Source organism: Dysidea avara, chromosome 11, assembly GCF_963678975.1.
Source record: "Dysidea avara chromosome 11, odDysAvar1.4, whole genome shotgun sequence".
NCBI classification, from domain to species: domain Eukaryota; kingdom Metazoa; phylum Porifera; class Demospongiae; order Dictyoceratida; family Dysideidae; genus Dysidea; species Dysidea avara.
Genome location: NC_089282.1, coordinates 8,758,256 through 8,776,233, shown reverse-complemented (window position 1 = coordinate 8,776,233; position 17,978 = coordinate 8,758,256). Strand labels below are relative to the sequence as shown.

The 17,978-nt window shown below is 38.8% G+C and overlaps 1 protein-coding gene and 1 pseudogene across 1 annotated transcript; one reads left to right on the top strand and one right to left on the bottom strand.

Moving 5' to 3' along the window:
• Positions 1-496: 496 nt before the first annotated feature.
• On the top strand, positions 497-1,865 carry LOC136237650 (uncharacterized; annotated as a pseudogene).
• A 10,410-nt stretch (positions 1,866-12,275) lies between these two features.
• LOC136239113 (heat shock 70 kDa protein 12B-like) lies at positions 12,276-17,895 on the bottom strand. Its single transcript, XM_066029851.1, has 3 exons — positions 17,492-17,895; positions 14,204-14,419; positions 12,276-13,897 (listed from the first exon to the last, which is right to left on the bottom strand). The coding sequence occupies exons 1-3, from the start codon at positions 17,795-17,797 to the stop codon at positions 12,653-12,655; spliced, it is 1,767 nt and encodes a 588-aa protein (XP_065885923.1). The 5' UTR covers positions 17,798-17,895; the 3' UTR covers positions 12,276-12,652.
• Positions 17,896-17,978: the final 83 nt, after the last annotated feature.

The following is a 17,978-nucleotide window of genomic DNA, read 5'->3' as shown; positions in this document are numbered from 1 at the left end:
CTCCCAACAATTTAAGCCTGTTACCAGCTGATACAAAACACAACAACACCAAGCCCGCCTTAATTACGTAATAAAATTTTTGTTTGACAGTCGCTCACTATCCCGTAACCTTAGTGTTTAATTTTCATAGACTGACTGCTTTTACCACTAAAAGGATTTGCTCACGTGGGTGCATACGGACAAACATAGATAGGTAGATAGATAGATCTTATCATCCCTTACATTTCTCAACATATACCAATTCAGTTAGCTATTTCCCTAGAACAATTGAAGATTGGAACCATGCACGTACTCCATTATTTAATTGAGTTAGATTCAGTTGATTTATTTGTAGTTAATGTAATTGCATGATGTAAGTAGATAGCTAATCACAATGTATGTGTGTATAGTAAGCGACCGATTATCGACCGGTACCTATTATCGACCTAAGTATTTTCCGTGTTTTTTTCGGTTACTCCCCGTGTTATTCTACTACCTCGTGCTAATGGTCTTGCCATTTCTCACGTATTTTCAGTCGCCTGTAAGCTGAATTATGTATAGTGATATATGTTTAGCTTGTAACCATTGCTTATAATCATTTTTACTAGGTTGTTCGATATGCCACGACGCCAAGGACAGAGGAAAGTATTGAAGAAAAGGAAGCGTTCGAAGTCAGCACCGGCGGTATTACACACACCAACTAAGAAAAGAAGGAAGCAGTGGACAAATGAGCAAATGAAAAATGCCATGGAAGCTGTAGAAACCACCACGTGTGGAGTTAATGAAGCTGCTAGAGTCTATGGTGTTCCAGCTACAACATTAAAAGATAGGGTTAGTGGCAGAGTAAAACATGGGACAAAATCTGGTCCACCAAAATACCTAAGTGATGATGAAGAGAAAGAACTTGCAGATTTTTTAAAGGAATCTTCTGAGGTGGGCTTTGGGAAGACAAGAAGAGACGTTCTAAATATTGCAGAATCATATGCAAAAGGGTGTGTTAAGAAAAGAGAGTGGGATAACTCAAGGTTGGTGGAGGTCATTCAGGGATAGGCAGGGTGATTTGTCATTAAGAAGAGGAGATAATACTGCACTTGTTCGTATGGATGCGGTAAATGAAGAGACAATTAGTGATTACTTTGCTTTGCTTCAGACTGTGATGCAGAAACATGGAATAACGGACTCCCCAGTGCAGATATATAATGTTGATGAAAGTGGAGTCCCTTTGGATCCTAAGGCACCTAACGTTGTGACAAAAACTGGAGCTAAAAAGGTTCGATATCGTTCAACAAGCAGAAAAGGACAAATAACTATTGTTGCTTGTGGGAGTGCTACTGGGCAAGTCATCCCACCTACTGTAATTTTTGAAGCAAAAGGCATTAACCACGCATGGACCAGTGGTGGTTTGCCTGGTATGACTTATGGTTACAGTGATCACCACTGACTTGTTTGAATCTTGGTTGAGTGGACACTTCCTGAAGCACACAGTGTGTGAACGTCCACTTCTGTTGCTCCTAGATGGGCACAGTACCCATTATCAGCCTGAGGTTGTTCGGTATGCTAAAAGAAATGAAGTGTTGCTTCTATGTTTGCCTCCACCCACCACTCATGAGGCTCAGCCTCTAGACTGTACAGTTTTTTCCCCACTTAAAGCACAGTGGAGAACTGTGTGTCACGATTTTTTTACCAATCCTGGAAAAGTAATTACAAAATTCAACTTTGTTAGTCTTTTTGTTCAAGCCTGGTCAAAAGCTGTTATTCCAACAAATATCATATCAGGCTTTCGAACCTGTGGTGTTTATCCACTTAATGTTTCTGCCATTCGTGTTGTACAAGTCAGAACTCTGATAATGATTCTAATGCTGAACATCCTTGCCAAGGTGATATGAATGTTGGAGATAACAGTGGTGCTTCCACAGATGAAAGAAGGGATGGATTTACTTTGGAGCAAGAGATGTTATTCAAGAGACGATATGAAGAAGGACATGACTTGTACATAGATGCCAACTACATCAGATGGATGAGACTCCATCATCCAGAGGTGAATATTTCCATCCCTACAGAACAGGAAAGTGGATCATTACTTGATTCTTTACAGGAAATTACTCCAATCAGTCCTATTCCAATCGAATATCCTGAAGATGAAGTAACTGATGAACTGGTCTCTATGGATATGCAGTTATCAGCAATACCTGGAGCAACATCTTCTGAGTTGCAATTGCCAGTCACTTCTGAGCAACTGCCTACAAATTCTGAGCAGCAGTTACTTTCACCTGGATCAGCTGCTACCTCACTACCACCTGTAGACAATCAGAGTACAATAACCATTATCACATCATCCCCCAAGAATTCTACCCTGCCCTTAAGAGAGTTTCTCATTTATCCAGTAACAAATCCTAGTACCTCTACTACTCCTGCTGCACCTAAAAGATCAGTACCCAAAGCATGACTACTTACAAGCGATGAAAGCTTGGCCATGCTTGAAGAAAAGGAGAAAGCTAAGAAAGATGCACTTATAGAGAAAGAAAGAAAAAAAGGCTGAACGTATTGCAAAGAAACAGCAACAAGAAGAAGAAATGAAGAGAAAAAGAGAAGAGAAAGCTAGAAAAGCAGAGGAGAAAGCTAGAGAAAAGGCAATGAAGCAGCAAGAAAAGGCTAAGGTGTCATCGACAAGAGGAAGTGCTAAGAGAAAGCCTAAGGATCAGACATGTACCAAAAATCTACCTGCTACTGCAGCTACTAGCACTGTTACTAGAACAGCCACATCTGGAGTCAGGAATAGTGATGCAAGTGTGACTAACACTTTGACTGTGATCAGTGAAACTAGTGAATCTGTTGATTGCACTGGACAGGACGAGGACGATGAAGCTATTGACCCAGATACATGTTGTATGTGCTTTGGAAGGTATGAAGATGATGTATTGGAAGGTGCTGGAGCAGAGTGGATCTACTGTGGATGTGGAAGATGGGTGCATGAAGATTGTGTGGAAGAGACTGTAATGGACAGTGACGGACAACAAAGACTTTGTACCTTTTGTGTGGATAAATATACTGTATAAACTTGTGATGCACATGACTTCTGTTATGTATACCCGATTACAATGATTTTTTTTGTCATAACACTATATAACCAACTGTATTGCATGGGGTATGTGGGGTAGTGGCAGAGTTTTTGCAAGTATTATAGCTAAGACCTTGGTCGATAATTCGTATGCAGCATTAATTTGTATTGACGATCGATAATAAGTACCGGTGGTCGATAAACGGTACTTTACATGCTATCACATTGTCGTTCGTGGAGAAAAAAGTAAACTCGACATTCAAGTCAAAATTTATCACGTGATAGACCAAGGTCAGACGATGTTATTAGTGAAAACTGGATGATGATACTGTAGGTCGTTCCAGCACGAAAATACATTGCAAGGTACCATAGGCGGCGGAAAGGGGGGGGGGGGGGGGGGGGGCTAGGGGGCTAAAGCCCCCCCTCAGAATGATATCACACCGGAAATTATCTTTCTTGGAGTGGGGCTGAAAACTGTGATAAAGATCGAGATACTCTAATAGAGCAGTCACTCTAATAAAGTAGTCTGTGTGTAGCGAGCTATGAAAGGATTTTTATGTAGCTTATCAGCTAGAAATGGTAGCTGGTGAGGTGGAAAACTCTTGTCAGTTGGTTGCGACCTTTTTTTTTTTTGGTCTCACCTTACCAAACTATAGAAATAAGTCTGGGTCAGCCCAGCCCCCCCTCATATCAACTACTTCCTCCGCCGCTGCAAGGTACGTGCTATGGTCGTTAATCGGTCGCTTACGCTATTTGATCTTTTCTTGGGGCTGGTCGCCGGCACGTCACAATAAATTATATTGTATTTACGAATATTTTTAATGCTTGAATACGGGATGGGGGTTGGTTACCCTTCGAGGCGTGGTTATGAGAAACAAAAACTCATGATGGTAGAATGTCCTACTGAGGATTTTCTGTCCATTTGAACATTGCGTACTGCATGCTCCATGGATAATAATGCAGTACGCAATACGCAATGTTCGAACAGACAGAAAATCCTCAGTACAGTAAGATTGTGTCCGGTCGCTGCGGGTCGCAACCAAACTTCGGTCCACTAAGGGGACACAGGTGTTAACCCACTAGCCTTGTTTGATGATTGCATGTGACCGAGGACTCATTTAGCTATGTATTTTTTATGTGTCTCATTATTCAATAATGATGGTTTATCTCTCTTAGAGTAGATCTTTTAATAATCTTTGTAGCTACTGTGCTACAGGTATAGAGAGATATTTCATCTCCATAGAAACTAAAAATTGGCACCATAATTTCTTGATAATTATTAGCTATTGCTCACAAGACTGCTCAGTGTTCAGCACTGAAGGTCTGACAGCAGCTTGTGCTGTAGCCTTTGAGTTACCTAACCTAGTAAACAGAAAGTAGCTAACACAGCAGCTACTTAGGCAAAACAGAAAATGAGCCAAAGAACTTTTAGAGGTTTTATACACTAACTATAGCTATAATAAACTTTCTGCTACATTCAAGAACCATGCATGTCATGATTTACTTTGTATACTCACGTTGATTATTGGGAATCAAAATTAGAGGAATTAACTGTTCAAAATACCTTTTTAGACATTGTCACTCTGGAACAAGCTTGTTCTTTATTGAAGAAATTGATGTATGGCCTAGCATGTCCTTCTTGCTATGTGCTGGTTGTGATACTCTACCAACTCCTATGAACCTGGCTAGGTGGAACATCTTAACTTGCCCTAAATGTGGCCTTTGTCAAGTTCTCCAGCCCACATCTTGACTGAATATCCTGTTGCTCCTGATGAATGCAGGTATACCTGGAGACATGATTCAGTCCTACACTAACAGGTTCTCGTTCACAGACTCCAACAACTCTTACCTGACATTTTAAAACTCTATCTTCCAGGATATCTTGCCCATTATAGCACAATTCCAACCAATCTTTCCTCCACCCTTAGCAGACCTGACTTGAAGTTGGTTTCCAATAATTCCATCTGTTCGTTCAAACTACCGTAACTATTCCCATCGATGCCCAGCAACATCTTTTGGCTGCTAGAGCTCGGAAGGAAGATTGGTATAGCTGTTTATAATATGACCTTCAGCTTTCTGGCTTATCTGTTAATCTCATTTCCATCGAGATTGGTTGTTTAGGCCATTTTATGCCAGACACAATTGTCCAAGTGGCCAATGCTTGTGAAGTGACAACGAAGACCAGGCTGCTCACATTGCTGTCTCCTGCTCATACAGGATTTTTAATTCTTAAGTCTCCCCAGACTGGGATCTATCAGTTTGCCTAAACTGAACTTTTCTGCATGCTATAATTATTATTTTTGTATTTAATATTGTAAGTCTTGCCAGGACTCCTGTACTGTCCACTCAGTACATGGTACCCCTTAGTCTAGACCCCTGCACTTATGTTGAATATTGTCTTAACAAAATAAGACGTCTCTCTCTCATAATAATAAAGGAAAAAATCCCAGGATTCGAACTACAGGCCTAGTCTCGCATGGCCAGAGCACTTTTTCTCCCACAGTGCTTATCGATTGGAAATTATAAGCGCCTGCTCGAAAAAGACACTTATAATTTCCTATCGATAAGCGCTGTGGGAGAAAAAGCAGTCTGACCACATGAGCCTACTGCAGGCCACCAAATGTCTAGTCAAGCACCACAGTCTCCTCCAGGAGAGATGGACTGATTTTTTTTCCCTTTAAACCTATGTATTTATTACATTGTCCAGCACTGAAGGTCTAGCTAGCAGCTAACTTGTGCTGCAGCCTTTGAGTTACCTAACTAGGTAAACAAGACCAACATTCAGACATTAGCTACTTAACACAGCTAGCTAAAACAGAAAATGGGCCAAAGAAAGCCTGTAAAATCATGCAGCAAATAATGATTTTTTATTTCATAAGTCAGCTATATTGTTGTGGATATTTCAAACCGCTTTACAGGTTGGCCTGTTTAACTATACTCCTTGGTCAATATGATGTCCATCCCCCACCAGGCGGGCATCTCTACTATCATTACAATATGATAAGAGATCACTGAGCTACAGGCTTGGGGCGAAGTACATTGGTACTCGTACTTGAGCATACTTAAGTACACTTTCAGAGTACTTTTACTTATACTTAAATACTTTTTGTACAAATGAAATGTACTTGTACTTATACTTAAGTCCTAAGCAATGTACTTAAGGTACTTGAAGTACTTAAAAGTACTTATAAGTACTTTTGAAGTACAATGAAGTCCTCTTATATGTCCATAGAGCTGCATATACATTTGAAATGCAGAAGCTGACATTGGAATTAATCAAAGTTCAATAAGGACTCACCTAAGTCTTTCTACTTCTAGGTCTGTTGAAATACTACCTACAAGTTGGTTGACCAAAGAAATCAACATGTGTAAAAACACTCCATACTTGAAAGAATATGTAGTCAATAAAAGTCACGAGTAGCACAGCTAACTGTAGTCTGACAAGTTCATTTTCATAAATGTGATGATTTGTGTATTTGGATTTCATGGACAACCAACTTGAAATTATCACAATTTCAATTTTTCGCACTGCTGCATAGCAAAAAATAAATGATGTCCACTCTTTGAATACACCACTTATCATTCCAGTTGATGTTGTAGAAACTACATACATGCACAACATTATGAGATTTTGGACACTAAGTATATAATAGGAGTAGTTTAATCGTAATTTCTCTTAAAATGTGTACTTGTACTTAAGTACTATCAAAAGTACTTACATTGTATTTAAGTACATAACCTTGAAAATCATATGTACTTGTACTTATAATTAAGTAAATCTCAAAAGTACTTGTACTTTACTTAAATACTTGTACTTCGCCTCATGCCTGCTGAGCTATGTATGTGTGAAAATCGTGCTTTCTGTCTTCCTGTCAATATCCACAATGTGGTGCATTGCTTCTTGGGCCACATGACACTATCGTGTGTCTTACGGCTAGAGCAGTATGGTATACGTGCACGTAAGTAAACATGTGCTCTCATGTGCCAGGCAGTTGAATATTTAGGACACAGAGTAGATACTGAAGGGTTACATACCTTAGACACCAAGGTAGCTGCTATTCAACGAGCTCCAAGTCCAAAAGATGTCCAAGAATTGTGTTCCTTCCTGGGACTAGTTCATTATTACAGAAAGTTCATACCTAACCTGTCTACCTTGTTGCAGCCTTTGAACAATCTGCTGAAGAGTGATGTTAAGTGGAAGTGGTCTGATGAGTGTAAGAGGGCTTTCCAAGAAATCAAGAAGCTGTTAGTCTCAGCACCTGTCCTTGCTCATTACAATCCAGAACTACCTATACGATTAGCTGGAGATGCCTCTGCATATGGCATTGGAGCTGTGATTTCTCACAGATTTCCAGATGGTACAGAAAGATCCGTGGGCCTATGCTTCTCGAACACTAACATCTATTGAGAGGAACTATTCGCAGCCTGAGAAAGAAGCCTTAGCATTGGTCTATGGTGTTCAGAAATTTCATCAGTACCTATATGGAAGACAGTTTGTTTTAGTGACTGACCACATACCACTGACCACTATATTGGGACACAAGTTCCTTAGCTGTTGCTAGACTACAAAGGTGGGCACTCATTTGATCTGCATATTCATGTGTGATAGAATTCAGACCTACAAAGCAACATACAAATGCTGATGGACTTTCTAGATTACCTCTAGGAAACCGTCATGAGGCTTCTCTAGACTGCATTGCAGTTGTTGCTTTTACAATTGGACAAATTCAAGCACTGCCGATCAAGTACAAACTACAACTAGACAAGACAGAATTCTCAGGCTACACACAGCATGGTTGGCCTCACAAGATAGCAGAAGAGCTTAAACCACTTGCTCAGAGAAAGCAAGAACCGTCCATTGAAGGCAATTGTGTACTGTGGGGAAACAGAGTGGTGATACCAACAAAGTTAAGACCTACACTACTGGAAGAGCTTCATAAAGACCATCCTGGAGCATCTCGTATGAAGTCTGTAGCGAGAAGTTACTTCGGTATCCAGGCTTAGACAAAGACATTGAAGAAAAAGCCCGTAGCTGTACATCTTGCCAAGCAGTGAAGAATGCCCCGCCAACTGCACCACTTCACCCGTGGTTATGGCCAAGTAAACTGTGGCAACGTATCCATGTAGATTTTGCAGGCCCTATTAATGGCAAGTCTTATTTGCTTGTGGTAGATGCCCATCCCAAATGGCCTGAGATAGTTGAAATGAGCACGACCACTGCTCAAAGAACTATTGCTGAGCTACGCAAGACATTTGCAGCACACGGTTTGCCACAACAGCTAGTGTCAGACAATGGTCCACAATTTATTTTAGTTGATTGAATCTGCAACCTTCAGGAGTATAACACATCAGATGTGCACCCTATCACCCTGCTTCCAATGGAGCTGTAGAAAGATTGGTGCAAACTTTCAAGAAAGCCATCAAGACAGCCCATGACACTAACTTTACTCTTGTGAGTTTCTGTTGTCTTACCGTACGACACCACATAGCACCACTAATGAAGCTCCTTGCAAGTTGTTTTTTGGGACGAAACCTTTGAACAAGACTGGACTGTGAACAAACTGTCTCAAAACGACAAGCAGACCAGAAGATGACACACAACAAACACTCTAAACCATGTGAACTCACAATTGGAGAGAGAGAGTGATGGCAAAGAACAATAAACAAGGATTGCCGTATGTGCCAGCAGTGGTGAAAAAGAAACTGGGGCCCTCAACATATCTGATACAGACCCAAGATGGGTTAACTTAGAAGAGGCATATTGATCACCTGAAAAGTCTAGGGCATGATGCTACTGTACCAGAACCAGCTGATGAAGAAATAATATTTCCTACATGGTTAGATACAACTTCTCCAAGCGTACCTGACACAGTTTGATCTTAATCCAGCCCCAACCTCAGAACAACAACCTGCTCGACGTTATCCACAGCATGAATCTCGACATCCACCTAGTCGGTACATTCAAGAAAGTGACAATGACTGATATAGGTTAGGCCAAAATGTATTTTAAGGTTATTTTGTTAGCTATAAGTTGCATTGTTGAGTTGTATTTTATTAGGCCTCTTGTATTTTTTTCTTTAGCAGGGAAGGAGTGTAATATATTGAGTGATATCATGTGTGATGTAATTGTATTGACTAAATGTATTAGCTCATGTGATGTACCTATATAAAATGTTGTACCCATGTTGTATTATTTCAGTCAGTTCTAAGATAGTTATTAGTCAGTATTCAAGCTTCTAGCTCATGCTACTATACCTACGCACTCCATTATTACAGTTCTTATTTGACAGCTGGGTAAGTTCTCTTGAATCAAGACAAAAACTCAAAGAGCCATTTAGTTTCTCAATGATTATGATTATGATTGGATACTGGAAAGACAACTTAGGTACAGTTGATAATATCCAGGAGGGTTAGGCCCTTAAAAAGAAAAAAATGGATAACTTAGGAGGGTTAAGTTTCTTAAAAGAAAAAAAAACAGAAATAAGTTAGTAACAATAATCTATACATGCTGAGTATGTATATTACATTGTGCCAAAGTTTCTGCCTCAATGATGTGATCTAGTTATGCACCCAATCCATTAAACATTTACCTTTCACCTGATTGCACATGTTTGTCTATGTTTGTTTTTCAGGAAGTGAGGCATGAGGTATATGTCATGGTGTGTTGACCACTGAGTTCATATATACAATTCATTCGTAGTGATGTGATACTTGCCGAGACATCCAAGGCCAGTGAAAGCACTTATAATAGCTAATTTAATCAGTCCATGTAAGGTCTGAATAGCCTCAATACATTTCCAATCTAGTACATGTAGGAATTGGACTTGCATCAACAGGGACAATGTGAAACTTTATATTACATTTTTGACTTCCAATGCATGCATAGAAGGTGAGAAGGGATCATCTGCTGTTAACCTGATATTTGTTGATTTCACTACAGGTTTGACCTGGTAAACTTGGCAGGTAGGACACTTGCTTCTGCTCTTGTGTCAAGCTTATAAGTTATATCCCCCTTTTCAGTTTAATTTGTAGAAAACCAGACTGAGTGTTTTGCCAAACCATTTATTGCAATAGATCAATTGAAAACATCACACTCACTATAAGACAAGTTAGTACATCTACTCTTTTCTTTTAGTGCATCACCCCTAACTGAGACAATCGTTCACTTTTATAAACCACAAAATTTCTTATGGAGTTTGTAGCATATGTACTGTGTGTTTTTAGAAGGGGAGGCATGTGATCATGAAAAGTCCTTTGGAACCCTATTTTTGTGGACCTTTACATGGAAACAATTAATATCCAAAGCCTGCAGCTGCAACATGATGGCCCAATTAAATCTATTCTTTTTAGCTGACAGAAAAAAATACTCAAAATGCTAGTTTAATTTCATTTGAACTTTTGCATTTTCAATACACACAGTTTTGTAGTATCATGTACAAGGGTCATACTGAAGTGTATCATTTATTTATTTATTGAAGGTATATAACAAAAGTTATTTAATAATGAACTTTAATTGGTCACAGGTGGACATAAAATCATTGGAATATCAGAGTATATAGCAAACAGCAAGGTTTCTCTGCAATACTAATAAGAATTGAAGGATAATTGTGCTTGATTTATGACACCTTTGATAAGGAAATGATACACATCAGGATGATCCTTGTATACAAGTACTATAGAACTGTGTCCATTTGGAAAAGCAAATCCCATGAAAATAGCATATTTACTGCCAGGAAATTTGTTTTATATACATGTACATAGCTTTTTATTGTTGTAGCTGCAGGCTTTGTATACTGGTTTAATACTATAGATCCAGCCTTTAAATTAATAGGATGATTGATCGTTTTCCATGTAAACTAAGACAAGCTCCAAAAAATGGCTTTTTTACATGCCTTCCCCTTCTATAACACATGCTATAAACCCCATAAGAAATTTGGTGCTTTCATCAAAAAGAGTGGTTTTATGTTTCAGTGAAAACCTTGAGCCGGGTTTACTCCTGCATACTTTGGTGAAACAATTGAACTTGTGGCAAATAGCACATTGTTGTGTCTGTATATATATGCAAGATACTTCCTTGGTTTGTGTTGTCCATACCACATTTCTGATGAAAGACAACAAAATCTGAACAGATCAAGCGGTTTGCAAATGTTCATTGTGCTCAAGGAAAGTGGACCACTTCTAACACCATGTAATATTAGACTTACAAGTAATTGATAATTAACTTACAGACACGCATACGTCAGATTACATCATCAGTATGTACTACAAAGGATTATTACTACAAAGGATTAACTCGATTAACTTCTTGTTTTCTTCGTAGAGAAAATAAGCTATAAGTCACAATACTGACTGCAGAAACCATAAGCAGTGTAGCTAGTGGTGATGCTAGAACTACAGCATAATGGAAGGTGCAAAGTAAAATACACACTTTAAGTTTTTTCATAGTGCAGACAAATCTGCTTTTCATGATCTGCCCATTGTGTGTCTTAAGTGCAGAAATAAGCCATGTAGTGATGCTATAACTACTATAGCCATAGTAGAAAAGTGAAAAAATTAAATCTATTTTGTTTTTAGATTTTTTTACTTGCACGCAAAAAAATTGTTATTCAATAATGACGTTGGTTGGTTTTTTCCCATTGTATAATTTAAAATTTCATCACAAGTATATATCACCATTATTACACTGCGACACTACAAAAGTAGCAGTTGTATAGATGACAGCCCATGGATCTACAGTAATGAATTATCAATTTGTAAGTTTCAGATTATACTGACTTGTCATATAAGCTATTGATCGAAAAGCCTCCTTACTTGACTCATATACTGAATCTGCTGTCTATTTACAGTAACGTCTAAAAATTTCCATGGATGGACATTGGCACATGCACTTTTAGTGTTTTATGCATTTCTGTACAGGTACTCCATAAATGTGTGTGTGCATGTGTGTTTAATTGAAATAAGCCTAGTTACATGCAACACTGTAACAGGGACACTTACAAAGCTCTATAACGTGTTGAATAATGTAACAGTGTTACATAAATTATAGTGCAGTTAGGACACCATTATACACATCATTATAAACTTTTTGTGTGTAATTACAGAAATTTGTATATTTGATACTTTCTCATTGTACCTACTTGATGATTTCATCTATGTTCCCACACTGTAGATAGTGCATCTTTACTATGTGTCCCATTCTGATTTGTACCCACATGTGAACATTTCTTGAGGGCCTAGTTATAATTATTAGTTGCTATTGTACACACAATTAATTTTGTCGTAGCTACTGTACATGCATAAGAAACATTCAAAGTTTGCTTAACAGGTATTAATAATGTAGCATGCGTACAATAACTTCTGTAAAATTAAAAATATGTTAATCACGCATTAAAAGTAATTTGATTTGTGAGGTTAGGGTGTATAAAAATTTACGCGCATGCAAATTCAGCATTGTGCATGACTTATATGTGATGATATGTATGTATGCAGCTAATATACACATGATGTGATGAGCATGCAAACAAGCATTCTTACATAGTACTATAATTGTACATGTGTAGTTTCCACTGTAGATTTCAGTAATGCAGTATATAGCTAGATGCAGCACAAGGACTATTAAGAGACATATTTATCTTTCATCCAATCAAGCTTAAGTGGAAGTTGCCTTCTACTTGCATTGTTAGTAGCTGTTACTGTTATCTCAGTTCCTCGCATATCCATGTGTACCGTCACCTCTTGGGATATCCCACTTCTGGGGCTAGGCAAATTTTCCAGGGTGAGTGTGCCAACTAGGTAACTGGAAAAGTCATCAATGTACTTTGGTTCTTTTTCATATGAGCCATATATTTTTATGCAGCATGCATTGTTCTCATTTGGAACTGGCTCAAACACTTGTTTGGTGGAAGTTGACTGTTGTGTTGGCATACTTTGACCAACTTGCACGAATTTTGTAAATATTTGCTTGCAATAGCATTTACCATTTGCATCAGTGTGCTTTTTACTTGTGGCATGCCTTTGTGGTACAAATTCATCCCAAGTCTCTATTCCTAATGTTTGGCTCATAATGCGAGATCTCACCATTTCATGGTGTCTACCAAATTTTACTGAACCGTACAATACTGAGTAAACCGGTGAAATACCTGGGGGTCCAGTGCTTACAGTTGCTCTGCGTGAGAAGTGCTTTTCAACTGCATTAAACAACAATTTGCTCTGCGAAAAACCACCTACCATGAAAATGTTTTGTATTGATCTACATTCTGGTGTTTCTAGCACATCTTCAATAACACAAATTATTTGATCAATTATGGGTTGAAATAGCTTTCGCATTACAACAGATGGTATAACAACAGCTTCATCATATTGATCCCATTGTAGAGCATGTCTCTTGTACTCCATAGCCAATTGAGGGATAGTTTTACCAGATGCATTTTTGATGAAAGTTTGCAACTTATCAGGTATCAAGACTGAAGTATCGTGCTCCTCAAGTCCAAAAGAACACTTTGATTTTTCAAAGTCATTGTATATTACTTTACTCCATTGACCCCCAAATTCACGTTTTAACTTGTTTATGTCAACTTTGAATAGTTCTATGAGTATTTTTTCAAACTCAGTGTTTATGGCAAAACTTCCACAAGGTCCACCATGAACTTTATGTATTTCGTCAACATATATTTTATTTTTCTGTGGATCTCTTACCCAATTGTGGGCAGCAATATCCACTGTTCCCCCACCACAGTCTACAACTAGGTGCTGGCCACTGGCTGCACTAAGCAAATCTTTCTTTTCATTTAGACAGTAGAGTGATGCTGCCTCTGGCTCCAATGCAAACTTTAAGTCATTGTGTCCAGCACAAAAACCAGCCTGAATAGTACATGGTTGCACATACATATTGTAATACCAGATAATATGCACAATAGTAAACATGGCATTTTCGTACTTTACATATAAATAGCATACAGTTTCAGTGGAATATATCTCTATAACAGACATTTTGGAACTTTCTTTGCCATGTTTTGTAAGAGGTAAAATTCTATGTAGCCAGATGTGTTGGGACCAAAATCTTTTTCCTTAGCATTGTGGGGACATGTCAAATGTACTAAACATGAATTTCATGCATGACTGTTTAACGGTGTACACTGTCTATTACACTATACTGCATGTACATACATTTTCAGCAGCACTCCTCATAACTTGTTTTGCAGCCGAGCTCCATATTGCTGGAACTGTTAGTATCCACAGAATCGATCTGGTGACATATGTGACTTGCTCATCAAGATATTTCAAGATTATACCCCTCATGTAATCTAATGCCTTGCTGAAAACTTTTATTGCTGGTAATTCTTTGCCATCTACTGCCTTGATCATCATATCATGTGTTATGTTCTTTAGAATTATAAGAACAAATGTACTTTATTGTATGGCATTATGCAATTAATAGTATGTGTGTGCTTTTAATCAGTGCTGAAAAAGTTTTGCCAATGTAGTATACCGTAAAATTTAATGATGTAATTTGGCATGACTTAAGTTTGGAAAATCAGCATGAAAAGTTTGGTAGATGAAAAGTTTGGCAAATTTACCGTGCAACTGATTAAACAATAAAAATTAGTAACACAAAGTTTGGCGAATTTCCATCGATTCACCAAATTTGCAAAACTTTATACCAAACTTCTGCTGTTTATCGTACATGTATTTCTATTCACTTCTATAATAGGCAATGTAGTACATACACATAATACATATGCACTCCCATAACTAAACATTAGTAATGACATTTGCAGTGACACAACATATTTTTTGACAATTATAGTTGCAGTTAACAGGCTAGTTTCTGAGGAGGATGGAGATTTGACTGCCTGGATATCACATGCTAGACAGTTATTATGACCATCTGTCATCCTGTTGAATAGTTAAGTAATTGCTGTTCCTCACTGGTGCACTGGCAATCATCTCCACTGCATTGTCATTATCACTGCACAATTGTCTGAGCCTACAATTACTAATGTGCTGGATACATCACTGATTATGGGTAATGCCAAGAATCATATGTATGTACTCAAGTTATGGTGGAATACATCACGCTTGTTAAGATAGGTAGTCCAATATTCGCAGCCATACGACAACATGCAAGGACAACATGGACTACACACAAGTTACATAAATACTTCTCTTGATGGTAATAGTATAAAATACAGCTGTTTGTGGTGCTCCAAAAGCCCTACTTGCTTTTGCAATTCATTGTGTTTAATCAGACCCTTGTTAGACATGTACCACAGAATCAAGGTAACAAAATTGGTCAACACATTCAACCATATTGTCACTCATGACAATATCAGCACAATCTGCATCAGATATTCCGCAACCAGAGGCCATCACTTTTGAGCTCACAGTCAGCTACAGACCATGTGTGCAGATTAGCCAACTTGCAGTACAACATTGAAGCTCTTGGTCTCAGCACAAGTTCAAGATGATGCTAATAGAGTTGCATCATCAGAACTCTGACACTCAACCACTTATGGCTGTGCTTCTTAGAATTTTTTTGTCATACTTCGGTGTAATTCACATGCATGCACCCCAACTACATCAGTATTCATCACATGTTCCATTCACCTCTCCATAACCAGGCATGCATATAAATTAAATGAAGTGGGTGCCATAATACCTCAAGCTCCTTTATATCCATTGTCTATACTGATCTCATCAGATACTACTATACAGGGTACCACTGACACATAAGCTTGCTTCATATTCTCATGAAAAGGCCTAATCAGCTGAACTAAGTCAGTAGGCATGCCAAGTTTAGGCAAGGCTTAACAAAGCGTTACATGAGGCACAGACTTATATAGATCAATTAACAACATTATACGATAAGATTGATGTTCAATAGATTTCTCCATCATGTTTTAGTGGCTAAAAATGGGGCTAGTTGTGGCCAAAAATTAAGCTAGTTGTAAATGACTTTTTGCTAGTTGTAAATGACTTTTTGCTAGTTGTAAATGATGATTAGGCTAGTAAAACTCGGACAAAAATCTTCACTACAGAAGAGTATAAATTCAAAGTTATACTTACAAGTTGCACATCTTAACTTTTACAATTTACTGTAGGGATTTGTACCTCAAGATCCAATCTTGAGATAGCCATTTTCAAAATTTTCCACTTTGTGGTCTATTCTTTGAATTTTTAAATTTTGTCCCTTCAGCTTGCTGTTTACTTAATTATTATTACCAGATCTCAATCATTTCTCTAAAATTACTTCCTTGGCACAGTTACATTTCAAAATTTTTGCTGGGAAAGTATGACCCAGACTTCAGTAGTTAGTTAGAAATTCCTGCAGCTTTCCTCTTTACTGGCACTTTGTCACACAAGCCCTCTTTTAAGTACTTTACCTGTTTCGACAATGATGGCAATATACAGCACAAAAAGTACTCTTTGTGTGTGTCCGTCTCAGGTTATGGCTAGTTGTAAAAAATAGTTTTGTTAGCCACTGAGTTGTCTTCTGTCTATTTAGCTGAAGTTAACCCTACTCTTTCCCAGCTCCATTCGTAGTTGAAGTTCCATCGAACCCTCACCCTATCCCATAAATCTCTCCTAAACATCCTAGAGTCAATACAAGCACTACAGTCAAAATCATCTCATTCTCAAGAGTTCCCGTCAGCTGGAGATCATTGGCACACACGCACGCACACACGAACACACACACATGTATGCCACACACACTTTCCTTCCTTTTCCGCTACCCCCCTCCGGTCATGTAATCAGAAGGGACAGACAGCAGCAAAAGTGGACATAAGTCATGCCACCGATGCATGCACACCTGGTTTATTGACAATGGTCATGGTGCAGCCGCACAGAAACCAGAAGACCTATTGAACTCCAGCAGCAGCATGTGCCCTGGCAGTATGATAATGTCCACCAAGCTGTGCCTATCCTAAGTGCAGACCTCAGTTTTCCCCTGGGGGGCTTGCAAAACCTTCACAGCAAAGGCACCAGTTTGTACCAAGTGATACCATTAGGCAATATCCTGGACTTAATTGGCTCACAGTAACCCAACCTTGTGATCATTGTCAGCTTTTCCATTGTCTGTGGGCACCTCATGGAGGTGCTCTCTCTCTCTCTCTCTCTCTCTCACACACACACACACACACACACACACACACACACACACACACACACACACACACACACACACACACACACACACACACACACACACACACACACACACACACACACACACACACACACACACACACACACACACACACACACACACACACACACACACACACACACACACACACACACACACACACACACACACACACACACACACACACACACACACACACACACACACACACACACACACACACACACACACACACACACACACTACATGCATGCCACCACTACAACAACAATGATAATACCAACAACAACAGTCTTGCAGTTGCCTACCTTTTCCTCATACAAGCTCATTTTGAAGTGCTCAAAAAGATAGTAATTATTGAATTGTTCGGGATGCTTGCTACGTTTGTGTTGTTGATATTTAGTTTTAGCCTTATGCCCAAATGCTTCACACTCCAATTTATGATCCAGCAGCATAATTGTAGGACATTTGACCTCGCTCTTACTCGGTAACCAACTGTTAAACAAACGTGGTGTTTCGGTTTCACTAGTTGATACTACCATACCGCAGCCAGCTGTACCAAAGTCTATAGCAATATAGTGGGTATAGTTAACTCCAGCTCGAACTCCAGCCATGATTAGCCCAGATTGCAATTGTTTCCAGCGGTTTGTTTACATATAGCTAGACTACACACTGTACTTAGAGAAGCTTCTAGGAAATACCGCGTTCTAAAATCTCCCCCTTGTAGTTGTTATATATAGACGCGCCAGATATCGTCATAATGCTGACATGTGTACGTACATCACAAAAATGACA